At 38.7% G+C, this 27,804-nt stretch overlaps 1 protein-coding gene across 2 annotated transcripts in view; it reads right to left on the bottom strand.

The window, feature by feature from the left end:
- Positions 1–26,380, bottom strand: part of HAT1 (histone acetyltransferase 1) — a 43,142-nt gene extending 16,762 nt beyond the window's left edge. The window contains exons 1-7 of one of the 2 annotated variants that reach the window (XM_077830198.1): positions 26,255–26,380; positions 22,136–22,207; positions 14,637–14,712; positions 11,746–11,866; positions 1,189–1,368; positions 814–935; positions 209–313 (exon numbers count right to left, since the gene is read on the bottom strand). In XM_077830198.1, coding sequence (XP_077686324.1) covers positions 209–313; positions 814–935; positions 1,189–1,368; positions 11,746–11,866; positions 14,637–14,712; positions 22,136–22,207; positions 26,255–26,261 — 683 coding nt within the window. In that variant the 5' untranslated portion in view covers positions 26,262–26,380. Of the gene's footprint in view, positions 1–208; positions 314–813; positions 936–1,188; positions 1,369–11,745; positions 11,867–14,636; positions 14,713–22,135; positions 22,208–25,842; positions 25,883–26,254 lie in introns of those variants that run through there. The other variant, XM_077830199.1, reaches the window with a different exon arrangement.
- Positions 26,381–27,804: the final 1,424 nt, after the last annotated feature.

Here is a 27,804-nt window from a genome sequence, read left to right as displayed (position 1 = left end):
TTTTAAAAATTGCTAAAATATTGAAAACTGGGTTGAGATTCCACCCTGCTACAGAGGGCAACAATGAAACAAATCAGTGCAAAGCCAGCTAATAATGGGGACTTTTTTTTTTTTAAACAAATCAACACCATTATAAACAAGTATTGGGAACTTCAGCAGTTCCCTCTTCTGAAATAAAAGGGAAGGCACGTGTTATGCTGCCAATTACCTTACACGTGGCCGGGTTTTGTCTGGGTACACATAGTAATTATAGACTGTCATGTAGCCTACGGTCGCAAAGAGCGTAGCTCCATCCTTATTATACTTCTCAAATCTGCAGATAAAACAGAAAGCCAAGCAGGTCAATTACAGTCGCGCTCCCATGCAGTGTCCATTTTCTTTTCCATTCTCCAACTGAATTTTCAGTGTCAGCAAGCTACTCTGTGAGGGCCCAATGGGTACACCTGCTATGTTCTGAATGTACAATTCACTTAATTGGTGTGCAGCAACTTGGATAAATCAGGCCTCTTTACAGCAGTTTAGTGCACTTGCCTATTATAAAGATGAATAGGTGGCAAGTAAAAGAAAACACAGGCAAAGCTCATTTTACTGTTTAAGCCTACATTCAGGGTTCTAACTGACAACAGCATTTAATTCAGCTCTATTCTCAAGGTCTCCTAAAGCATAATGGAGAAAAACTCAAGCCTGATAAACAATGATTTTTCTTTCCTGGGAAAAATATCATTATACTGTCCCAATAATTGGCCAGCCACAATTAAAATGCAGGCTTTGTGGAGGTAATAAGTTCCACTGTTGCTTTAGAACTGTACTTACACTAGAAAGTAGTTCCATCTTTCATCATCCACGTCAATAAAGCTAGCAGTTTCAATAAACCACATCAAGAAGGTCTGAAGCCTTTCATGATATTCTCGAAAGCCTGGACATGTCATGTCAGCCTAGGGAAAAAGCCAGGAGAAGTCAGGTGAAACTCATCACCAAGGTCAAAGAGAAAGCCTGCAGAATACAATTAAATACTCCTGTGGGAAAATATTTATAAGCAGAATACTCTGGTTCAACTAGACACATACTGAAAAAAGATTTGGTAAAATAATGATGTTTATACGCTGCAGTTATAACAGATTACTAAAAATACATCACTACAAAAGCAAGCTATATCTGTCCTAAAGGATCTATTAGACTTTTTCATACCTGATATATCTGATACGTTATGTCTTCTCCTGCCTCCTCATTATGAACTGAATATGTGTGTAGTAACGTTCCAAAGGGCTTAAAATTAACCTCCTTTTCCAGCAAGGACACAAAGTCATCTGTGCTTGTGCAAAACCCAGGAGGGATGATTTTTCTAATTTTGCTTTCTACATCATCTGCCTACAGAATAAAAGAGTGAGAAAGAGAGACAAAAAAATCAAAAGCTAGCATTCCACACACAATATTATGAAAGCATAGTTCTACTGGGAAAAACAAATTATTGTAAAAAGTACCCAGATACCAAAAAAAAAAGTCACTAAGGCCTGTCTAATTTCAGGAGGAGTGCTCAGTACCAGGGTGAAGGAAGGCAATGCCTTTCATTGCTTAACAATAACCCTTCTGGTTGAAGAAGCAGCAGCATTAAAGGGCTCCAAAGGAAATTTGGTCCAGTCACTGTTTCATGGTAGCTATACTGTATGCCCAAAGGGTAATGATGTGAAACGGGGAAAGACTGGAAGTGTTGGGGGGATAGTCCTCAAAGCTGTCAACTAGTAAGGGTTTTTTTTGATAGGCCAATTTTGAACATTTACTCCGTTAAGAGAGAAGATACTGTGTTGATAAACACCAATGAAGATGATGGGATAAAAGGGAGGCTGTGAACTCAGAGACGCATAGGAATTCCTGCTTTCCCATTTGCCAGCGTGTGATGGATGTGGTGCAATTACTCTTCAAAGTAAGATGCTGGCTCCACTTACTGTTCCTTAAGACTCTCTTCAGCTGGCAAATCTTTGAAACTGCACTGATTGTGGTGTGCTCTTCCATGATACTGCTTTTTCCAAGCCAAGCAATGGCAGCTAGCAAAAGGCATAGGGGAGGTAACTGAGAAAATGGCAGTCCTAGTAAGAGAGAGTGGCAGCTAGCGCTCTTGTTCTCTCTTACACACACACACTTGAAATGCATGCCTAAAGGACCAACCACAATAAACATTACAAATGCAAAGAAGGAGAGCCTACCTCCTAACCAAAATATTCTTTGAAAATTGAATTTGAGACAAAATGATATTACACAGAAATGTAACAGGACAATTTTCAACAACTTGGATTTGTAACCTCAAAATGGGGGAAGGGAAGAGACATGAGTCTTCAGAGCAAATTTTAATTCAGAGATTAAAATTACCTTTGTCAAATGACCACAGTGAATGTTAGAGGCTATCAGCTGAGCAGACTTCATAATCCTTTTCAAACTCCCAAAGACCACTTGATTGAATACATTTACTACTTCTCTTTAACCATGAATATTTGATGAAGTTTCACAATAACGTATTACTGCTTCTCACCAGGCAATAAAACTTAATGAATTGGTCTCAACTTAACAAAAACCTAACCCCTCAATACAACCCCTAAAAGCCTGACATTACATTCAACAAAATGAGCTTACATTCTATTCAACCTTTCCTCTGAACAATGAGCCCAGGTTTTTACTTAATGGAGTTTGCCATGAGTTCAGCTGTAATGTTTGTATTGTATCTATTTCCACAAGGACTGACACAAGAACACTGTGTTAACTTACTAAGCAGCTCTTTCACACCGTTTACATGCATGATGGGTATTAGTTCTAAACCAAGACCCTTGCTACTTAGCATTCAAAACAGGGAAATTAAGATGCTTAGGACAAAATACACTACAAAAGGCTAATACAACATGCTACTAATTCCTGTCCTTTCAACCACAGTCCCCTAAGTAGAAGTAATGCACCTGCAAATGAATAGCACTTTATCATCATTCAGTTAGATTTTTAGGACAGAAAACCATGGATGGAGTTCAGCACAAACAAGTTTTATTCTCAATGGTTTGGTACTACCAACATTTATATTTAAACTTGCTTTATATCTATAAAAAGAGCTATTAACTGGTTAAGATATAGCTCTACAATACTTTGTCTAAGAGCCTATTTTAAATCCATACATCAGTCTTTGCATCCATTTCATTCTCAGGACAAAGAAGGTGCATTTACTAGAACCTTTTCTGTTCTCTCTAAAGCAGTATTTGATAAATATTTTTTTCCCTGGAACCATTAATTCAACTGAATAATGGATCAGGCAAAACAAAAATTATGCATTTTTTAAAGATCAACGCAATGTAGTTACTAACGAAAGAACAATACAACAGAGTGAATGTGTGTATTAACATTAACGTTATTTTTCACAACCTATTTATCTAGCCATAAAATGGTAGTCATGCCTTGTGAACTATTATATGTATTAAAGTACTTATGCTTGCACAAACTGACAAAATTGAAGAAAACGGCAAATCAACATTTACCATAAAATTTATTTTGTATTTCTGGAAAAATACCACAAAATAGAAACGCAATCATCCATTCAGTGAACGCTTACAGTAACTCCTCACAGTATACATACAGAAAATCTAGAAATAGGAGAAATTATGTTCAGTATGATCCATTAGTTATTTGTTAATTCATTGTGCTTAAACATGTACATTTGAGAGTGTGAATTCCCTCCAGTGTACTGCACAGAACAGCAGCAGCAAACTTTCTCATGTGGCTAGGCTAGTGGTGGTGGTGAGGACATTGCAACTCTTTCCCATACTGAAATTAAGAAGATACACCAAGCTGTTTGAATATGATCAACACTTCCTATGGGAGCCCTCATTAGCTACTGCCATAGTGGGGAAAAAGCTACAGAAAAATCTAAAGCAACCTCTGCATAACAAAAGATTTACAGTCATGGCTATAAAAGCTTTATTTTGTTTGCAGAAGACAGAATTGGTAATTCTTTATAAAAAGTTGTATTCCTCACACTGCTTAGGAGTTTGCGAGGTTACCTCTTACAAGGAAAAACCCAGAATCCTCAATTTGGGGAGGTGGTAGATGTATAAAGTCCTGATTTTCAACTACTTTGTTTTACTATATTTGAATATGAACTGCCTGAAAGCACAGGTATAATCACATCTGGGATTTTGGTTCTAGAACATGGCTAGTACCACATGGCTACTAGCAAATGGCTAGTAATTTAAATCTGCACATATATTTTACTAATTTTTGTATTCATTTATGGCAGCACCCATATTCAAGAACTTAAATAATCATTTCCCCCTTGTCATGGACTGCCCTTTGCTTCCTTAATTTCAGGGTAGGAGTCAGCTCCCTGAAATCCTTCCATTTGAGACTATCCCACCAGACTTTTAACTCCTATAAATGTGTGCAACCACCAAAATGTGTTATGTTAAAAAAAAAACAAAACCAAAACACACCTTTGAAAAATATCCAGAAAAACTGAAAAAATCCCAGAATTTTCTGTAAATTTTAGTTTTCCTCCTGCCCTTACTCATGACTAAGCTTTTAGCATGCATTCTTCTTGAAGACCAAGAACATTACGTGGAAGGGAAATAAGGATCAAATCCTTTTAATAAAGAATAATAAGGGAGTTACTGCAATTCCCACAAGAAATATTTTCCTATTAAAATTGAAAGAGGGCCATCGTGTGGGCTTCCACACTGGCACTCAGGAGACCTGGATCCAATTCCCCATCCAATATATATTATTCTTTGGGATAGGAGAGATTATGGCTGTCTAGTCTAGTGAACTGAAACTTTGTCAGTTAATCCAATGGTGCAGCATGTATATACTGGCTATGCCATCCTGCTTCATATTCACATGTCACCTATATGATGCAGTTGCACAGCATTTTGGGTATTAATCCCATGGTTCCTGGCATAGCTCCCTACTACAGTTGTTTCATTGAGATTTTAAAAGGTGTTTGGTGAGCTCAGAAGAATTATGGGAGAGAATAAATTCTCAGGCTCTGAACACTCAATTATCAGTCCCTGTTCGAGACTGAAGACATCTGCCAGAACTTCTGGAAAAGCAACTGCAAGGTGGTAGAGTGGGGGCTTCATCTCTGTGCAGGAAGCAAGGTTTACAGTTGATGGATTTTTTGCTTTAATTCCTCTTCCCCTGCAGAGACATTGTCTCTGTGCTGGTTTCAGAGTAACAGCCGTGTTAGTCTGTATTCGCAAAGAGAAAAGGAGTACTTGTGGCACCTTAGAGACTAACAAATTTATCTGAGCATAAGCCTTCGTGAGCTACATCTCACTTTGGAATGCGTCCGATGAAGTGAGCTGTAGCTCACGAAAGCTTATGCCCAAATAAATTTGTTAGTCTCTAAGGTGCCACAAGTACTCCTTTTCTTTTTGTCTCTGTACCATGCTTAATAAGGATTACTGTGTGAAGTGATGCTTTTATTTTTGGATCATGACTACAGGCAGCTGGGACAGAGCTGTTCTCAGCACCTAGTATGAACAGCTACGGCTGCCTAACTTCAGAAGGGGGAGACTTCTGTACCTCTGTGGTAAGTTAGTACCAACACTGCAGCACCAGGGCAAGAACAGAAAAGAGTGACTAGCTACTCTTGACAGTTATGGTTAAATTTTGTTAAGTTATGGTTACCAAGTCCACATTACACCTACTGCTACACTTAACAACAGAGATATGAATAATTAGAGAACTCTAGAACTATTCCAGAACACGTGATGGAACTCAAGTGCCCGTTCTTAGTCAGTCCAGGAGCACATCAGCCTTAGTGACAGTGAAAGTGATCAACATAGCAGTTACAAACAAGGACCAAGCAAAGTGCATGATGTGACTCTTCAACAGGGATTATTCCCAAATATTTATCTTAATTTATCTGTCCCCAGAGATTTTGAATGACCACATACGTCAATTTTAATCAGCTATTGCAAAAATGATTACCCGATGAATCAGTATCTCTCTGGGTTTGTTTAAACAAATTCTGCAAATGCATGATAATGGTGGACTCTGCCTTTGACAGATCTCCATCTTTATATCATTCTCCCAATCTCAATGACAGTTCAGCCAACTAATATAGTAATTATAAAAATCTGCCTGCTACATCTTGTATAACAGACAAAATCAAGCGTAAGGTATTCAATAAACAAGAGTGAGACAATGAAATAACCTATGCACAGCCACACAGAAAAGCTGTTGAACCTGGTGCTGTTACCTACATAGGCATCACCTGCAGTCTGTATGCTGCCACATAAGAAATGCCATGTGCACTTAATTTCAAATTGATGATGGGGAACTGGGAATGGACTAGTGAACTAAACCCTACTTTTATTAGGAGATATGCCAAATTGATGTTGGATTTCTCCTTGTGTATTAAAACTTTACCTTAATTAGTAACCTTATTCTCTTATTTTCTGTGGTGGAGGTGATTTATGGAGAAGTGCTTAGTTGTATTGACGGGTAGTTGCTAATATGAAGTTCCTTTATGTGGCTTGCATGCCACTATTAAGTAGCTTCTTATAAACAGGATTATACTTTTGTTTAGATACATAAAATGTAGCTCCTGCTTTAGAAATTATTTGTATTAGTTTTGATGAGGGAGTATATGAAGAAGCGATCTGAGGTATGTAATTAAATAACATGCCAGATGTTAAGTTACACACACTTTTCATACAATTTCTTTATTAAAAGCAAAAGAGAGGTCACAGGCCAGTTGCACTGGCACAACAAGGTAACATTTACAGTACAAAGAGCAAAAGTTGTCTAAGAGGCTACAATGCCTCATTTAGATTCCATGTAAAAGAGTGCAATATCTAGGGAATGGCAGTGAGCAAGCGGTAGAGCAGAAGGAAGTCCAATAGGTAATACTGTTCCGATTTAAACTGTGGAATGGGGGGAGAAAGAGAAGAGAAATAGTGTTTTTTTCTAATCTCTCTTTGAAAAACAAGCTAAATTCTGCCCACTTGTAATGCCAAAATGAAGTACTACTCTCAGAAGAGTATGTAGATGTTCAAAATATATCACGTGCTCCATTGGGCTCCTCAGGCTTGGCTCTCTCTCAATGGGATTTAGATACACTTATGGGCAGTGCAGATTAGGCATATGCCTATGCCTTAGGTCCTAGCTTTTAAAGTCAGGTGATGTCAGAATCTCATCTTTAAAAAAAAAAAAAAATTAGGTTTCTTGCCCTGATGGTTTTTTCCCCTCAAGATCTTTTTCACATGATCCAAGAAACTATGGCAGAAATGTCTGCTCAGATTTGCGGACAGCCTCCTTCAGAGGAAAGGGCAGCAACCCCTGTCACCAGAAAAGCAGCAGCATGGCTCCCTTTCCACAATCAAAGCAGATCATGGCCCTCTGGATGCCTTACTGGGCTCTGAAGGATTGACTCCCCCTGAGTAAGGTTTGTCTCACATTTTTGGCTAAATGGATCAGTTTGAGGCGAGAAGTTGTGGTCTCCTCCAAAGCATCATCTATTCATAGCACCAAAGTTAGCCATCACTCTCAGTAGACTGCACAGACCTTAATACAATCAGCCTTCTTTCTTATGTGCTTTGATCAACACTAAAATAGTTAACATAAAAAAAAAATCTGTTGTTGGGCATCTGAATAATACCCCTTTGAGTTGATAACTCGTGTTTCAGTTTCTCTGCAAACATCACCATATTGTTTACTCCTCTGTTTATGTATTTGAAATTTCTCTCCACAACCATAAAGGGTAGAGGTGCTTTTTTTTTTTTTTAAATAAACGAAAGATGAGATTCTGGAGAACAAGATGACAGCCTCAGACAAAAAGTGCCTGATCATCAATTTAGCTCAATCTGGTCCAATTCAAGCCCTGACACTTCTCTCTCAAAAGTGACCTTATTTGTTTGTCCTTAAACCTATATATGCAATCTGAGCATGCTGAGGAATAGGTTTTCCTTGCTCTTCCTTTTCCTGGACCTGTGATCTGGGAGCCTTTCCTCTGGTAAGGATTCAGTCTATTTGCCTGGCACCTACTCTGGGATGTCCATACTATCGAAGCAGTCACTGAAGTGAAAAAACAAGAAATGAAAGATAAGGGACAGATTTGCTAATGCTATGTTAACACACCATGGAATAAAATAAAAGTAACAATTAGAGTTCATTTTGAATTCCAGTGCTTTCTTGCAAGCCATTTCATCCTTGGACCAGATATGATAAAGACTTATTAAAACTAACATAACCCTTTTAAGAATAAAGGTGATTAGCTATGGTCAACGAGTGCAATAATAATGAGAATGAGAGGTGCTCATAACAGTTTATTACTTAGTGCAGACAATATAGGACCTTCAAATATCTAAGGAGTGTCCTCCATCCAGGGAAAGACTGATATGCTTGCAGTGTGTTGTTTACATGGAAAACAGAGGACCAGCTTCAGGAAGGAAAAAGTTGTGTGTGCTTCTGTGGGGATGGAGGAAGATATGCGTTGTCCCAAAATCCGACTGTAAGGCAAGAGGCCTTGTTTTGAGAGTTTTCCCCCCAGATACAAATCGCAAGGATGGAGGAAAATAGAGGGGTAAGATTAACTTACATCTCTTCTTGATTTAGAGAAATGTATAAAACAACAGGGAATAGGCAATATTTTATCTAGTCCCATGGCCTGTGTCACTGGTGCATCATGTGGGCTCAGTCAGCTGCTCTGCATGCTGAGTAAGACTGCCCTGGCCAGCAACAGCAGCCAATGCAGTCAAAAGGGAAGGAGGTATGCAAGGGGGAGAAACATCACAGGAAGTAATGAGGAAACCAAATCAGCTGGACTACAAGGGACTTGGCAGCTAAGTGGAGAGGTATATGGGAGAAACACTACTAGGGGAACCAGGAGATGTTTGCCACATCTGTCCTCAGGTGACACTATAAAAAAAACCAACAAAAAGACCACCAACAAAAAACCTTTTGCAAACTTATAACAACGTTCATAAAAACCTAGGAAAAAACCATAAAACCTGCAGAACCAGTAAATTTTACAATTAAAGAAATTACATATCTGCTACAGAGGATACCAAGTCTCCAGAGTCCTTTATTTTCTAACTACCTCAACCATAGTCTCCAGATCCTGGGATCCCAGTGTATCTAGCATTTCCTGGTCTGTCACCACTTCTCACTTGTCTACCTAGTTCACAGAGCGGGCGTTTTCTTTCACATCCTCCTTGTCCTTCACCAACTCACTGTATGGTGCCAGAGTGATATCCAGAAGTCCACTGGGCTTGGTAGAGTCCTGAGAATTTGGCCCAGTTTGTCATTAAAAAGGTAATATTTCCTCTGAGTCAGACAGACTTCTTATTCTGGACCTGGAGATCTTCCTGAAGCACTGCTTGCTGCTCCAAGTGATGTATGTCCCCAGTCAGCTGTTTGGACACCTAGTCATACACTGAAGTACTGTGTATAGTAAAGCACAACTGGCACTAGGTCTCCCCCTCTCTGAATCGTGATAGTGCTTGGAGGTCCCAGCCCCATTGTGCCGGACAGTATACAAAAAAATCAAGAAGATGGTCACTGCTCCGAACATTTTATAATTTAAGTAGATGGCTGCCTGCACATCTGTTTCAGCCCAGCTGGCACCATGCTCATAGGAAGGCCTCCTCTAAGGCAAATATAAATAATTAAGTTTGTGTCTGAAAGCAGCACACAAATGAGCTCAATTGTGTGCACAGTACTATTTGTACAGGTAAATGTCTTCCAGTCAATTTGATCCAGGTACAGTAGAATGCAGGAAGTAGATCTAAACAGTGACTGGTATGATGGCAAAAGGAGGAATATTTTTTCTACTAGGGCTATAATGTACATGTGGTATGTTGCAGTCATGCAAAGGTAAGAACAAGCTATCTGCCGCATCTCTCTCATGCGGACAAGGTGCATGAGTATTTCACAGTAGGAAAGGGTGTGCTTTCATAGTGGATAACGACACCTCTAGCTGATTAAAGATTGTTCCTTCAGGCTCTGAATGAGTCCTGATCAGTCTTCCTCTGCCAGAAAGATGGTAGATATCACCATGGGGATTTGAGAGAAAGTTGAGAGCTTTGAATGAGCAAAAAAGTTGGAGGATCGCAGGGACTACAAAGGTGAACAAGGACTCTCCCATCATGAATAGAGAGGGAAGGAAGCCGTGTTGGTGGTGGTATATGAATCAGGATGCTCATGGAAGTTTGCTATGGTGTTCTACACCTCGCTCTCCATTTTACCACAGCTCTGAAATTACATTGTTGAGAAGGGCTGAACCCATTCAACTGTGTCATCTAGATAATCCTGATTTTGGAGACTGCCATTTCTCATCTCTTTTCAGCTCTAGAAAACTAACAAGATTACAAAGCATGACCTTTAGGTGTCTTGATCTGTTGCCTTAGTCTTGATACCATTTTAATCATAGGGTAAATGATTGAATATGACTTCATGCAACTTTAGAGAAGAAATGGCAAATCCCCCACCAAAAAAATTAATCCAATTTTTCTCTTTAGAAAAATTAAATGTGTCTTTTCTTGAACATATTTAAATTTTCTCCACTTTTGAAATGGGGAACTTTAAACTCAGTTTGAAATCATAGAAAGGAAGGCTGCTTACTGGTAAAAATATTTCTAAATGGTAAACCTTGTTTTCAGGCTCAGTACAATGAGAAGTCAATACAAATGCATAGCTATTTTTCACTCTATGCAGTGTTATAAAGATTCAGCAATAACCAAATCAATAGCACTTTTGCAAAGAAATCAATACAAACTTTTTCTTCCTTGTAACCAAGTAATAACCAAACAATGGTGAATTTTCTTAATCCATCAGGAACCACCAGCAAGATCTTAGTCTTTTTCTAAACAACTAGGTAGACTCTTATTCAAATATTTAATATCTAGTTGTATAAACATGACTAAAAACTTCATTATTAATATTCTATGTCTATGGTATACTTTAGCCTACTGAAGGGAAAAGCAGGACTATCAAAAGTTGACTGTTCAGCTTCAGTTTTCATATCTGAATAATTCAGCTAAAAGGCTTTATAAATGGATTCAAAAACTGAGGTTAGCTCACAAAAAGAAGTCAACCTGATAATGAATGATATGAGGGGTGGAAAAATTAGTCTACTAAATTTTTAAAAGGATATAAACGGAAGGGAAAGATACCTTCCTATAAAAATGTTTCGTAAGCACAGGAAGTGTGTGTAGTAAAATATAAATACTGACAATATCCCTTTAAAATGAGATCAGAGAGTAACCGATACATAACTGGGATGGGAAACTAGGATAGCTCTATTTCTAAAACAAAATTCTGTATCGGTTGCTTTCTGCACCTCCCATTTAAAAAGATATTCTTAAATATTCCTATTTTACCATACACATTTTATTTACAAGAACCTCTTTACGGTCTAATGGGATTATTTTAAATCTGGAAAACTCAACACCACCTATCTTCTAATTAACATGAAATTTCAGCCTTACTTTATTTTTGAACACTAGGCTTGATGTCAGCTCATCTCTGGAAACAGCTTGCATTAATTTGACTACTGTAGTCAGAGGATGCACAAGGGCACACCACACAGGTGGGTTCAATGCTTTTTCTTCTTTTTTTAAATTAGCTACAGTATGAAGAGAATATATTTTTAAAAACTGATAGTTTAACTATGAAGTAGATAAGTGTGGGGCCTAAACCTCTTGATTATGGCCCTTTTAAGAATTTTGAATATTCTACAAAGATTTGAACATGTAAGTTTGACTCTGACTTTACCTCCACACAGTCAAAGTTTTCATTAACTTTAGATGTATACTGGATGCGGAAAAGTGTTGACAGGTTACCAGCATTGTAGTACAAAAGGATCTTCAGACCCTTGTAACCGAAGGCAACTTCACTGGGGGAGGAAAAAAAAATAAAGCAATCAGGAACCCTAGACTCTACTAAACAATCATCACAGTAAACTGTAATCTGTATAAAGCTTTGAAATTCATGTCTACTTTCCAAGTTAAGTGTACAAACCTGCTCATATATAAAAAGAGAAATAGAATTGCCATATACTACATCAGAATATATACAATGAAGGTAACTCCTTACAATATTTTATCATGAATATACCACTCATATTCCTTCATCTGTCAATATGAAACAAAGAACTGAAGTGACTAGTTATCTGTGGAATTTATCATAAAGGAATAAAGACAACTCATAAAAAGAGTCTTAGACCACGCACACACCCCCGACCTTAAAGGACAATGTATACACGCGTAAAACAACCTCTATTTCAAAGGTCAAGAAGTTAGGAGACATGATACAACTATGCATTCCATTTATTTTATAAGATCTTTTAGAAATAAATTTTTAAATCAATCACTTGTAATTTAACCTTTTAATACAGACAGATACTGAGGCAGATTGCATTTACTGGGATCCTTGTTTCAGAATGTGGATTTTATATTCAGGTAGACTACTGCAAATGACACTTGCATATTTAAAAAAAATAATAATAATTTTATAGCAACCTCAAGTAGGTTCTCTTTTGGTTGATGGTTCTGATGAAACATACCAGACTTAGGACAGAACTGAAGGAAATACAGGGAAGTCTAATATTGAAAACAGAAATGGGGTTATGTGAAAGGGAGGGAAGGAAGCGAAGAGGTTTTTGAGCCTTCTACTACCTATTCAAGGAATAGAACATACCCAGAAGATCACTGGCACAAGGTCTATGAGAATTTCTATTCATGAATAGAGAAATACACTTTGTTTCTGGAAAACAGTTCTACTTACAGTGGCACAAGTGTTACTGGATTACTTACAAACCAATATTGACAGTTTTTATTTTCCCATGTTTATTTAGGAAAAAGTGACATTTCATTCATATTTTCCCTGAAAGGTAACAGGCCTTCAAAATTGATAGCAGCAGTTTTGGAAATAATATTACTAGTGCAAGGGAATCACTTTAAATGGACAGATTGGAAAGTTCTCATAACAGCATTGAGAAGTGAGATTGTTAGTAATAAACTGAAACAGTTAATAGTTGTAAAGTTGATAACTCATTATGGTTGGTTAATGTATAGAGACCATTTCAAAATCTGATCTTTTTAAGGATGTTCTTTAAGGAATCTCAGAAATTAGAAAAGAAAAATCCTTACTACATCTAGTACACCACTATGTCAATACAGGATTATTACACATAATACATTTTTATTTATAATGGACAGACTGGTAATCAGTACTGTATTAAAAATAATGAGTGAAATCCTGGCCCTATTGAAGTAAATAACAAAACTCCTGCTGACTCTTTTGGGGCTAAAAATTCATCTAATGCAGAAGCTTTTTTATTTTTAAACTGAAATATACAGACACGCATTAGGACACAGACTACGGTTTCTATATTTTGTGTAGGTATAAGTTGACATACAGTAGATTCCACTTAATAGCAGCCTAGATATTTACAACTTCTGGTTAATAGTAACATTTTGCCAGAAACCAATCCCATCCCACTGACTAATTTTAATGGGATTTGGATTATTGGCCAATTATTATGCCACTTATTAAAACAATATTTTTGGAAGAAAGGCCCAAGTTGCAGACAGGTTTGCAAGAGTGAAGCCGGGGAAGGAAGTGCTGGGACATGCCTTCCTTGTTTGCAGCCCCACTAAGCTGGCTGAAGCCGGTGCTCAGCCTGTCCCGCTGTTTCTTTCTGGGGCAGCAACCTTGCAAAATCTGCCTGCACATAGGAACTGCAGAGGAGGTAAGGGACTGCAGGCTGAGAGGGGAGGCTATGGCCAGGGCAGTAGCAGCAAGGAGAGGCTACAGCCCAGATACCAGAGCTGCATGGTACCTCTCCCCATGCTCTTAGGGCTGCACCCAGGGAAGAAAGCACTGGGACTTTTCAAGCCCTGACCTCTGGAATGCAGGGAGAAGTACCATGTGGCGCCATGTCCCTCCAGAACCCTCACAGATAGCCCAGACATCTGAGCTACAGCCCCACACCCCACAGGCAGGTTTTTCAGGACTGCAGCCAGGGAAGCCAGATCCCAGTGCTTCATTCTCTGACTGCAGCCTCACAAACCTGCCTTCCACTTATCAGCAATTAACAGATAATGGGAACTTTTTCCTAGCAACCCAGCAGTAGCTAATAAGGGGAATCTACTGTATTTGAGAAAATACTCTCCTGAATTTTAACAGTCCATGTGTTAAAAGGAGGGATCTGGATTGAAACAAAAACCTAATGTGTACAGATGTGATTTAAAAAAAAAAAATTAAGAAACTAAAATGTAGTTAGCTAGCAGTGGTCCACAAGTACCTATATGAGTTTGGCACACACTAATGTGGAAGTCACCTAATAGGATTTGGAACTGTTCTATGAACAGAATTCCCTTTGAAGTAAATGGCAATTTTGATTGCAGAATCAGACCCAGCATTCTTCAACAATCTGACAAAATTTCTACAAAAAAAAAAAAGCGACTACAGTCCCAAACTGTCAGATGACCATTGAGGTATCTTTCTTACCACATGTTCATCAAGACATTTAAGTATTTTCTTGTATGATTTTAAAAAGTGATTTAAAAAAAATACATTTCCTATTTTCTAAAACTAGAACAAAAATGACCTCTTCCTTCAAGTCCTATTCATTTGTCCTGACATTTGATTAGATAACTTACTCATCCCCGAACACTTGATGGCTGTACTCTGGATTAAATGTTGTGCTGTCATCTTCCAGATCCTCAGGAAAACGAACTGAAAAGAAAATGGGCATAATTTTACTGTAAGCAACATTTTTTACTGTAAGCAACAAGATTTGTCAACGCAATTTTTTTTGTAATTTGTTTTAAAATACTGTAGATGCCACACCAGTTTAACACCCATTTTCTCATTGTGGTCAGACAACTTTATTTGCCGTGGTGCGCAAGAAAAATTCTAACAGTTCTGAGAATTCTTTGTGGTTCTGTTCATAATTTAAAAATATCTACAGGCAGGGTGGATAAAAATAATCAATGATTTAAAAAAAACTGGATTTTTTTCAATCGGATTTTTTTAATTTAAATTGGATTATTTTGGTAAAATGCTTTTTGAGGACAAACCTATCGAAAAATAGTTTTAATTAAAATATCTTTGAGCTATAATGTATCTCATCATGGAATAGGGATTATAAATTTTAATTCAATAGTATGAGACAATATATTCATGTAACGGTTGAGATAAGTTTTGTAAATGAGTTCCAATAGTTCATGGATTAAGGATCCAATCTTATGGAGTTCCAGGGGCTTCTGTATAGATTATTTAGGGTAATCTTGCTATCTACTCAATGGGACTCAGTGCTCAATCTAGAAGATACCATCAGAGATGCTTAGTTTTGCAGTTATCACACTGTGGATTTGGGGCTCCAGAAATAGACAGACAAAAAAATAAGTAGAGAGGTTAGAAATAACAGACCTCAACCCTATTGTCCCCCCACAAATTTGTGTACACAGTCAATCCCTTACCTCTCTCTAAAAGTGCGAAGTTTCAAAAAGTCCAGTGAATAGAAGATTGCTGGGAATGGAATAGATCCGGAGAAGTCCGGAGATAAATGTGAAAAGGGAGGGACAGGCAATAGAAACAAAAATTAAACTGAGCAGCATATTCCAGAAGTGTTGAGGTCTTTCTGAGTGTAGTCTTCACTGATTTGAGATCTACCATACCGTTCTCTCACTAGAAGGGAAAACATATAATGGCAGCAGGCCATAAGAGACCCAGTTTGGGAATATTTTAACGAAGTTCCTCTACCTGTGGGTAAGACAGGCATACGTGCAAAATGCAAACACTGCAACAAAGAAATGCAAGGCCTGGTCGCCCACATGAAACAAACGTCATGAGAAGTGTTCCTTCTCAGGAGGAAGCTGTGTTGAAGATGATGAAAGGAACATGTCTGAACATACAGGATCTTCAGGTTGGTAAACTTTTTTATTTCATACTTCTTTCTTAAGGACTGGCAGCCTTCCTTCTGGACTATTTTTGAATTCTCACGTTTGAGCAAAAAAATATAGTTGTTACTCTATGGTACTATCAGTTTAGATGCAGTTGTGATACAAAATAAATAGCTGAAATAGACATATCTTCCTTTTACAATTTCACCTTTGAAGTAGTACAGAGTGTCAGTGAATGCAATGAGTAATACTAAATGAGCAGTATAGTTATCACCAAATAACTGCATTGACTTATTTTGTTTAGGAGAATCCATCCTCAACAAACAGGATTCTGAAGACTATCCACCTTCAAGATCACCATCATTTTCTATAGTTTCAGAGTTATCTGCCAATTATAGTGTTTCAGTCACATCATGTATGTCACATAGCCACAGTATATATCACCTGTGGCAAAAAGGAAAAAAAAAATGTCCATCATCCAGAAACAACCATAGATAAGTTTGTGATAAGAACCAGCAGATTGCCCAGTTTGTTTATGCAACAAACTCTCCTTTCTGTATGACAGAGAACCTACACGTCATTAACATGGTTCAGTCATTAAGACCAGGATACAGTCCACACAACAGAGCAGATGGCGCAGGCAAATTGCTGGATAATGTGTATGAAAAAGAAATTGAGCAGTGTACAAAAGGTCTAGAGGGTGAAATGGTTAACCTGAGTCTTGATGGGTGGAGCAACGTCCACAATGATCCTGTTGTACGTACTTGTGTGGCAACAGAAGAAGGGAATGTCTTCCTTACAGAAACAACTGATACATCAGGAAATGCAGACAGACAGCAGAATACTTACAAGTAGCAGCAGTAAAAGCTATAACAAACTGTGGGGGAAAAAAAAGATTTAAATGTCTAGTACACAGCTTGGTCACAGACAATGCTGAAAACGTATCCAAGATGAGAAGAAATTTAGAAGAGAGTCCCAAGCTAACATATAGTTGCAGTGCTCACTTGATGCCCCTCCTAGCCAAAGACTTCAGTATTCCAGAAATAAAGGCTAATGTTGTTGAAATTGCAAAATAATTCCAAAATAAACCACTTTGCAGCAGCTGCTCTGAAAAAAGTGGGAGGAACCAAGCTAACTCTCCCACAAGACATGCAAAACTCAGTAGTGTTTTCAGCACTATATCAAGAACTGACCTAATCTGATGACAGTTTGTGAAGAAAATCATGACAAAATAGATGGCACTGTCACAGGCAAAGTTCTCAACATTGGTCTTCAGAGAAATGTTGAACACATCCTGAGTAACCTGAAGCCTATTTCTGTAGCCTTGAACAAAATGCAGGGAAATTGCTGATGGTGTTGAAATTTGGAAGGAACTGAGTGAGATCTTAAAAAGAGAAATATGCAATGACAGAGTTAAATTACAAGCATTAAACAAACGAATGGGACAAGCACTATCTCTAGCTCATTTTCTTGCAAATATTCTCAATACTCAATACCAGGGTCAAACCTTAACTGCTGAAGAAGAGGAGTTGGCGGCTCTGACATGGACATCCAGTAATCATCCCTCCATAATGCCAACTACAATAAACTTCAGAGCTGAGGGTGAACCATTCAAGACATATATGTTTGCTGATGATGTTTTAAAGAAAGTCACACCAGTGACCTAGTGGAAGTCACTTAAGCACTTGGATTCAGAGACTGTTGAAGTGATAATCTCACTTTTAACAGCAGAAGCTTCTTCTGCCAGTATAGAAAGAATATTCATTCCAAACTGAAAAATTGTTTGGGACCTGAAAAAGCAGGAAAGCTTGTTTTTCTTTTCCAGATTACGAACAAACAGGAAAATGAAGGTGAAGACAACTGAGTTAACTGCAGAAGCCAGTATTTTTAGTTTCTCATGTTGACCTGGCTGACATAGCCAATTTTTTTTTTTTTAATATTTCATTTAACTATTTTAGTTAAACAATTTTAACAAAAACAGATCTGATTTTAAAAAACTTGAATGTTTAACTAAATTCAAAATCATATGCTTGTTTTGTTAAAATATTATATGTTTTAAGTGTCTGTCTGGTGATGTTCTTATCCTAATACAGCATGGCAAGAAAATCCTCCAAATTATTACTGATTAACCTGTTGAATTAGAGATGGTTCACCTCCCAATGACTTCATAAATATCTGCTTCAATTACCTTTGGTAAATGAAATAACCAAACAATGATTCATTTTCTGACATAGCTGTAAAACTAATCTGAAAAGTTTTCAAAATAAATCACTTAAAAATGTATAGTGTGTACCTTCTAAAAATGAAACTTACATCTGAGTTGTGAAGAATATGTATTAACGTTATAACAACCAACAAGAATGCACTTTTATCTAGAAATCTTCCTGACTAGCGATTTAAATCAAATCCACCCTGTCTACAGGCAAGCTGTAACACCATTAAAGCTGGAAAGAAGAAGTTAGTTTACACAACCATTTGTTTGTAGTATATTTTCATAAGGGCAATATTCAGAAGATTTTTTCATCTAGTGGTAGTTCTAGAATGCTAGTAAACCTTGCTAATGCTACACTAACAATTTCCCAGGAGGCCTGTTATTCACTGATTTCCTACCCCGCAACAATTAGCAAGCAAAGACAATACAAAACAAGGACACCACATTAAAATATGAACAATGCACATTTCGTATCATTTGTAGTTCAGTTGTATTTATGCTTCATACTGTCCATGAGAAAAGAAATCTTTGCACTGTGAATCTTCACTACATCTGCTTTTACATTTTTATTAAGAGCAGCACAATCACTGCTTTGCATAGATAAGTTTTGCAGGTCACCAATGTTCTGTAGTACCAAAGTACACACAATCAAAATTATACCTCTAGGTTTTTACTGTACTTTCAGGACATATGGTTAAGTGACAAAGTTTCATTTTCATCCGTTAATAGTGTTATGCATTCAAAATAAATCTGTTATTTAAAATGTTTAACAAATTGAGATCTCTACTGAGAAATTGATATATTTTCAAACTTATGTATGTAGATCATTAAAATAGAACATCACTGTGGTCACTATATAAAATTACAGATGGGGACAATCCCATAGAAGCCAAATCAATCTACCGATCTCTTTGCACATATAAGCATATATGTAACATTGCTCCCCCACTCTGTCAGTCTTCTCTGTACTTGTGAATAAGCAAAGTATACAGTCAGTTGCAGGTGATTCAAATAATGCAGCAAGGAGTAGAGAGATCCTGTTATGTGCTAGGTCTAATGCTTCTATCACTTAATGACATGAAAACCAGAACACACATGTAAGCAAAAAAATTGCACCAGTCCTGAGACTATTTTAACTGATTATACTGACTTTGTTAATCTCAATAAACAGGTTACTTATTTATTTTTCAGCAATATAAAAACGTTCACCATAGATGCATCTACACAAATGCAATAGCTTACTAAAGCTGTGTTTTATTCACACTGTGGAGTAATTGCAGTTACTCTATAGTTAAGGTTACAACAGTGTTTCCACCATAAGCCTGCTTCGCCTTAATATCAGTAGGCGAAGTCTAAGGTTGAGGTAGAATTTTTCTGGAAAATTGTGAATGATTAGGATAAGGGGCTTCTGATTTTCAACACCTCAAAAACAATAGTCTTTTCAGAGTTCTAGAAGTCAACACATTTTGCATCACTTTACTGCCCCCTTTTTAGACATTTAACAATATCTTCTATGATGGAAAAACATGTAATAGGGCATAATGTGAAAAGCTAGCAATTGCAGAAATCATTGTAAAAATAAGTTTATATCCAGTGTGTCAAAATATATACTTGTACAGTAAAATATGATAAAGATGTAACTGACGGGAAAAAAATAAGTTCTTGCCTCATCCAATTTCGGATTCCTGTGACTTCCATGGAAGTTCTTTCCTACATTTCTGAAAACTCTACAAGTATCTACTACACTCACATTAAAAAAAATAATAATCAGTTAAATGAAGTTTTGTAACAGTATAAAGTGTGCAGTGGTCAATATATGCATTACAATGGCAGTTTGCCTATACCTTTAATTAAGGGGAGGCCGTTCAAGACATTATAAATTGTATATTTGATTGGTGTATGATAATGAATACACGTTTAGTGTTTACACATGTATGCAATGTTGCAGAGTTAAGCTTGTTATTGGAACCTTCATTTTTGCATTTCCTGCCTGCTGTCAAATATATAACTTTACAGCTGCTTAATGCATCTTTCTACATTTAAAATGAGAAAACTAAGGTGTAAACAAAGAAGGAAGAAATGCAAACGAGGAGTTTCCAGATAGAGAAAGCAGTCCCCGCACCTACAATAGCAAAAAGGGACAGAAAGGCAACCATTGCTAGATTCAGAAAGCAAATACGCAGAACTTGCCTGAGGCAAGCCCATGAAGAGTTTTAATAAGACAAAGCACTTTTGAAATGAGTGAGGGTCCATAAAAGGTGATGTACTCCTACTTCTTTGTACACATGCAGGAAAAACAAACTACATTTTCGAGGAGGAGGGAGACGCTGCAAAGACATGCAAGGAATAGAAGTGGTTGATCCTTAGTGGTTGATCAATCCTCTTCAGTCTCAAGTTGGAAGAGGAGAATAAAACAGAAAAGGAAGACTAGAATATGGAGATATTAATTAATTTTAGGGGGACGATTTGAGATTTTTTCATATTAATGTAATAGCTCATTTAATTGGTAGCCAAAATTCAAATACACCCCATTATTTCCATCCCTTTTGAAAAATGTAAGAGGAAATGACAGATTGTCTCAAAACACAAAAGTGAAAATTAAATCCCTGTAAAACATGATATTTTCAAGAAAGTATATGTAAAACAATATTTTTTTAATCTGAGGAAAATGGTTTTACAAATCCAATATTTAAAGCTTTAAACTACTTCAATTAGAACAAAATTTTGGCTTTTTAAAACTAAGTTCATATTTTTAAATTGAGTTCATATTATGAATTCAATTTTAATTATAGATGAAATCAGCTTATTAAACGCTCATCTTCTCCAAAAGAGAGAGAGAATGAATGTTTCTTTATTGTTTAATTTTTCTACTTTAGATTAAGCGTTCTCTTTTCTTTCCCACTAACCTGGAGTATTACACATACTCTTGGTCTTCAAAGCAATACTCTCCTACCCTGAAAGTCAAACACTAGTTTGATATTAGCTCTCTTTCAGTATTCTGAAGATTGCTGTTGCTCCTCTTCCAAACTTAGGCCCCCCTCTTAGTACCTTTCAACTATGCAATTCGGTCATATCAGAGGAGCACTTACTCGCAGGTGGAAAAATTTAAAGTTACAAAGATATGGTTTATTCTTCTCCTATTGCAAAACTTTTATTGACACTGATAGGCTTGTTCAAGTTAAATTATGTTGCATCCACATCCAGCAGAGTTCTAAAGTTCTTTTTTGCATTTTAGATGTTGTTTAGGTAAATTCACTACGGTGAAACCCAGAATTGCAGATATTTTCATTCAGATTTCCCCTCCCCCCAAAAGTTCTCATTAAAAACTCTTAAACCATCAAGAAAGTCAATGAAAATGAGAGAGACTATTTATGGAGTATTTTCTTTCAGACCACAACCAGGATTTCATACTATTTTACTAAGTAGCAAGAATGCAAGATCCCTTTTCTGGAAAAAGTAATTTAAAGAATTAATAGATAGTACAAAATTAATGCATAATTGGATATTTGATACGGTGCAACTGAAAAAATACACAGTTGAGTAATACTAATTTTTTCACTAAATCCACTGAGAGGTCAAAGGTACCCTCAAGAGAGCTGAATACCAAAGACATGGAAGGAAAGGAAGAACTAGAAGAACAGAACTGCTGTGTCCCTTCCCTCCCAGTATTATCAGCATGTACTGAATGCCACATAAAAATAAGGGATGGGGCAATTTCAGCATATCACTAATTTTAATGTAGGTTTACTGAAGTGCCGAAACCAACTAAAGGATCATTCAACACACATTATGGGGAGGTGGGACTCACTTTATTTGCATGAGTCCTTCAATGACTATTTCTATACTGGTGTACTTTATCTCCACTGAGCCAAGGGAACTAGACATTGTTAAACTACACTTATATTTACACTTCATGCAGTGTATGGTGAATAGAAGAAAGCGAACAAACTTTTACTGGACAAACTTTAAATATCAAGCAATGGTTCTAAAATACTTGGTAACATACTGCAGTATCAAATGCAAAGACTTGAAAACAAATTACCTAATTTCAGTTGAATTGCTTCATTTGTATTACACTTGAACTCAGCCAACTTCTTCTCCATAGCACTGAGCCCTGGGAAAAAAAGTTTATGCAAATCATTATTTAAACTACATACTGCCACAATCCAAGGGAACATGTTTAAAACAATAAGGTTCTCATTTAAACTTTACAGAAGTAAAGAAATAAATACACATCAAAAACACTTCAATTTGTCTCTTTTCATATGTGGGTTCTCATTTTCAAACAGGACCCTTTAGAGATGTAACTAAATGTTATGTAAATCTACAATATATAGAGAGTAATTACACACAGAATTACTCTGTGCATCAGAGTGGCAAGAACCATTTAGAGGGTACAGAAATACCCTAGTTCATATTTTTTGAATGAGGGGCTACCATTTTTTACAATTAAAAATACAGTCCTCTTAGTAATGCAAACAAGTCAGCTAAAATATTTCTGGTTTTGTTTGTTTGTGTTTAAACAATAAAGAGAACTGACATTTTGTAAAAATTAAAAAAAAAAATTCCTGGCAAAGAACTTGTATGTTAAATTTCATCCAGTAGTAAATATGCTACTGGCTGAAATTTAAAATACTGTACAAGTTCTTTGCCAAGAATTATTTTATAGTGACAGACTCAAGGAACTCAGTCTATTTAGCTAAACAAAGAGAAAACGGAGGGGTGACTTGATTACAATTTGTAAGTACCTACAGGAACAAATATTTGATGATGGGCTCTTCAATTTCACAGAGAAGGGTATAACATGATCTGATGGGTGGAAGCCGAAGATAGATAAATTCAGACTGGAAATAAGAAGTTAAGTTTTATCACTGAAGGTACTTAATCACTGGAACAATTTACCAAGGGTCATGGTGGAGTCTCCATCACTGGCAATTTTAAAATCAAGATTGGATATTTTTCTGAAAGCTATGCTCTAGGAATTATTTGGAGGAAGTACTATGGCCTGTGTTACACAGGAGGTCAGACTACATGATTGCAGTGGTCCCTTCTGGCATTGGAATCTATGACTTCAGTAACTCTGCCACAGGTTATGGGTCTATTACAGGAGCAGGTGGGTGAGGTTATTTAGCCTGCAACGTGTAGGTAGTCAGATTAGATCAGTGGTCCTCAACCTGTGGCCCAATCAGCACATAGCTGCAGTCCACGTGACGTCCTCAGGGCCATACAGGTAGCATTGGATATGGCCAACAATGGTAAATAGGTTGAGAACCACTGGACTAGATGATCATGGTGGTCTCTTCTGGCCATAAAGGCTATGAGTTATATATTTCAGAACCTAATGCTGTTATGAGATAGTGGGTGGCTTTTCTTCCTCCTAGTTTTTAAGTCTGTGCATCACATTGCACTAGTGTTAATAAAATGACCCAATATTATAGAGACAGAGGATATGAACCTCTCCAGGGTGGACTGATTTAAAATCACCAATTTCAAAATTTCATCTTTTTCTGCATTTGTACTATTTTGAGGAAAAATAATTCAAGATGTCAATTTTCATTGGTTTATAATCATTAATACATAATATAGCCTCTACACTAAACCCTGGTGCTGCTTTTCACTAGCTCGGAGGATACACTCTATTACAAAACTTACATACATTTTTCAGATTCTTAATGTTTACATTTTTATTGTGTGAGCAAATGAGGAGTTTCTTATCTATTTGATTTTTTGTTTTTCCACTTATGATTTGTGTCAAGCTAAATTTGGATGGAAACTATAATTAAAAATGCACAAAAACATATTCAAGTTTTTTATTAGTTCAGTAGAGCTACCTTAAATGTGCTGAATACATAAGAAATAAATTTATCAAACCTTGCCTTTAAACTAATATATTAAACAAAGGCAGTATTGTCTGTACTTAGTGAACTGAACTGATCTGTGGTCTCCATGATCTTCAATATTTTAAAACAAGTAAGTCTCAGTCTCTCACACCTCATTTTTATTTAGACTGAAAGAAGAAAACTGCTGTTTTTCCGACTCCCAATCAATGTCTCAACGTTGCATGGACTACTCATTCAGCTGAACAAACAGAAATGAAGAAAATATTCTCTCCACACCTGGAGAAGAGGCTATTGCTGTCCAGAGCAGGTTTAACACTTCACAAACTGTTTCCAGGTGGTTAGCTATTGACTTCCACCAGTTCAGTGGCTTTACTTTCTTTACAACTTCAGAAGCAAACGTACTGCTTGAATATGATTTTTTTAAATTTAAATTATTTTAATAGATTGTACTAAGTTTAGGCATAAGCTGTCAATTTCAAATTTAATTTTAAATAGTTTTTTTTAAATGTACTTATTGTAAATTTAAAAAATCAAAAATAAATCAGTTTAAGTTACCATTTTTCTCCACTCCACCTAACAGGAGCAAATCTACACACACTAATCTCAGTCAATAGGGCACGGACAAAGATGCCCACTCCCACTGAAACGTGTTGAAAAAGTTGAGAGAAGGTAACACACAGGAGAGAAGCTATTGGACAAAAGGATGAGGAGAGAGGTGCTGGTAGGCTAAACAATTAACAAAAACAATTTAAGTGATTAAAAAAGCTTCTCCATCTCAATAAATCAGGGTTTTACTACCTTGCACTTTGAAAAACTAGTAGGGCTATGATATCACGTTGTTCAAAGAGTCCTAATACAGACCAGCCCTTAATTTCTAATGTAAAGTACAAGCTGACACATTTGAAAAAAGGTGTCATGCATTCAGAAAAATCATGAAGAAAAAAGGGCACAAGTGCAATTGTTTTTCTTTTGCAAGTCACCACTAACCTTGAACTGAGTAGTTTACCAATAGAACTTCAGAAAAGTCTGCCTAACTCTCAAAGCATTCAATAATGTGCAAAAAATAATTCCCAAACATTAGTTAACTTCTGATATCTAGTTACCTATGCATCTCACACATTTCTAGTGCACCCATCATAGTATCTAGTCAAATGCACTTGACTTTATATAGGACAATGGACTAAAACAAAGGAAGTTTCTAAACCACATTATTTACAGGCCACAGCTTTACAAAGTTTAAAAAGTAAATTTTTGAAGTTTTTTAGACCCATCTCATAAATCAGCTGAAGTTTGCACAAAAGATTTTGCAGTTTAATTCGTTTCTGGGGATCCATAAAATTAGCATAAGCATGTACAAAGGAGAGTTGGTACTTAAAGGAAAAATTTGCTACTATCCTATCCAGACCATCTGTAAAGTTGTTTTTTATTGACTTAAACAGGCTGCTGTGTATTTAAGAATTGGGCAGACACCTGAAACTGGACATAGCTCACAGGTGCGAATGTATCCTTGGCCGGGACCTATAGAGCAGAGCCACTGCGGAGTCATGTTCCCTTGTTCTTCCCCAGAAGCTGGGTGCAGACACCCCGTGAAGAGTCTCATCGGCTCGTAATGAGAAAAGGAGTACTTGTGGCACTTTAGAGACTAACCAATTTATTTGAGCATAAGCTTTCGTGAGCTACAGCTCACTTCATCGGATCTGTAGCTGTAGCTCACGAAAGCTTATGATGCATCCGATGAAGTGAGCTGTGGCTCACGAAGCTCATGCTCAAATAAATTGGTTAGTCTCTAAGGTGCCACAAGTACTCCTCTTCTTTTTGCAAATACAGACTAACACGGCTGTGGCTCGTAATGAGAGAGTCTTCTGGGCTCTGCTTCGCGATAAGCGCGTCCCTTCCCACGCCTCCTTACCACACTGCGATCCGGATCCCCTCGGAGCGGCCAAGCCAGGCCGGGTCGCAGCGAGGGGAAGAGACAGGAGCAGCAGGACACAAGGAGCCGCTTTCCGGAAGACCCAAGCTCCGAGGGACGGGGCAGGCGGCGTGACAGGCACTAGGCACCGCACCCCGGGGACTGGCAAACACGCCGTTGGCAGCTCCCCCAAACAGCGGGGTGAGGGCGGACGGCGGGAGCTGCCGGTCCCCCCCTTCCCCGCGGGGAGCAGGAAGCCCCTCCACAGCCGCAAGCAGCGGCACCGGGGAGGCCCCTATACTCCTGGGCCGCAGGACAGGCCGAGGGAAAGCCAGGGTCCCTCCCTGCACCGCGCTCGGCGAAGCCGCGACAGAGCCTAGGGCCACAGCTCGCTTCCGCCGCCACAACTTACCCGCCATTTGGGAGCAGCGGCAGCAGCCAAGTCACCCGGACACAGACCGAATCAACCCGCGCGCCCACACACCGGACGTGAGCACATAGCCACGCACTTCCGCTCGCCGACAGCTACGGTGCGCAAAGGGGGGAAGGAAACAGGCGGCTACAGATAGTGCGCATGCTCTGTACACTCCAGTGGCATGGTAACGAACTGTCCCTTGTTATTGGAGACGCTGTGTTTTTTACAGAGTTAGTGGCTCATTTGCATAAGCCCGCCTCCCTCTAGTCTCCATCTTCCCCCTCCTCCCCCCGATTCAAGTCCTCCAGCTCCCTGCCAGCCCAGGGCCTGTTGCCTAATCCCTGTGGCTTGGCCTGCTCCCAGCTCCCTTCGTCCCTGTGGCTTCAGCTCCATGCTAGGGGACGCTCATGTAGAGAAGGGCTGCCAGCTGTCTAATGGCACAAACCCAAACCCCCCTGCCCCACCCCTGCCCCGAGGCCACGCCCCTTCACCGCCCCCTCTCTGACGTCCCGCCCCCATTCTCTCCATCCTTCCTCCCTCTGCAGCGTGCTCTCGCCCATCCTCACTGGGTTGGGGGTTGGAGTGTGGGAGGGGGTGCAGGCTCTGGGCTGGGGGGAGGGGTGTAGGAGGCAGTGCGGGCTCAGGGAGGGAGTTTGGGTACAGGAGAGGCTCCGGGTTGGGGCCAAGGGGTTTGGAGTGTGGGAGGGAGTGTGGGGTGTGGAAGGAGGCTCAGGACCGGGGCAGCAGGTTGGGCTGCAGGAGGGGTTTGGGATGCAGGCTCTGGGAGGGAGTTTGGGCATGGGAGGGGGCTCAGGGCTGGGGTAGAGGGATGGGGTGTGGGAAGGGGAATGGGGTGCAGGCTCTGCCCAGTTGGTGCTTACCTCGGACAGCTCCCGGAAGCGACCAGCATGTCTGGCTTCTAGGCTCGGGGTGACCAGACAGCTCTGCGTGCTGCCCCTGCCAGCAGGCACTGCCCCCCGCAGCTCCCATTATCTCTGGTGACTGGCCAATGGGAGCTGCAGAGTCACTGCTCCAGATGGGGGCAGTGCACAGAGACCCTTGGCTGCCCCTGTGCCTAGGAGCCAGAGGGATGTGCTGGTCGCTTCCAGGAACCTGCCTTACACCCACCGCGCTATCGACTGGACTTTTAGCGGCCTATTAAAATCTCCCGGATTGGTTTCAGTAGCCACTGGGAGATTGATTCCGATTCCAGGAGACTCCTGGACAATCTGGGAGGGTTGGCAGCCCTAATGTACAGTGCTCAGCCCTATACAGCCCTGGTTTTGGCTGGAGATGCTGTAGTACAGATATGGTGTCTAGCTGGTTCTGCCTCTTTGTGCCTGTCACTCCCTCAGGCTGTCTCCACACTTACACCAACATCCTAGTGTGTTTTCTTCCTCTCTCGGTAGTCTTCTCCAAACATGGTTCTCTCAATTCCCATTCTCTCCACCCTATGCCCTCTGATTTGGAACCTCTTTTTGATGCTCTTTGTTTTCTCCTTTCCTCTTTCTTATTGTGGACACCAGACTCCCCTTCCAATACCTTCT

The sequence above is a fragment of the Eretmochelys imbricata genome, chromosome 11 (assembly GCF_965152235.1).
Source record: "Eretmochelys imbricata isolate rEreImb1 chromosome 11, rEreImb1.hap1, whole genome shotgun sequence".
Taxonomy (NCBI): domain Eukaryota; kingdom Metazoa; phylum Chordata; order Testudines; family Cheloniidae; genus Eretmochelys; species Eretmochelys imbricata.
The sequence above is the reverse complement of the archived record's forward strand: the minus strand, read 5'-3'. Positions and strand labels throughout refer to the sequence as shown.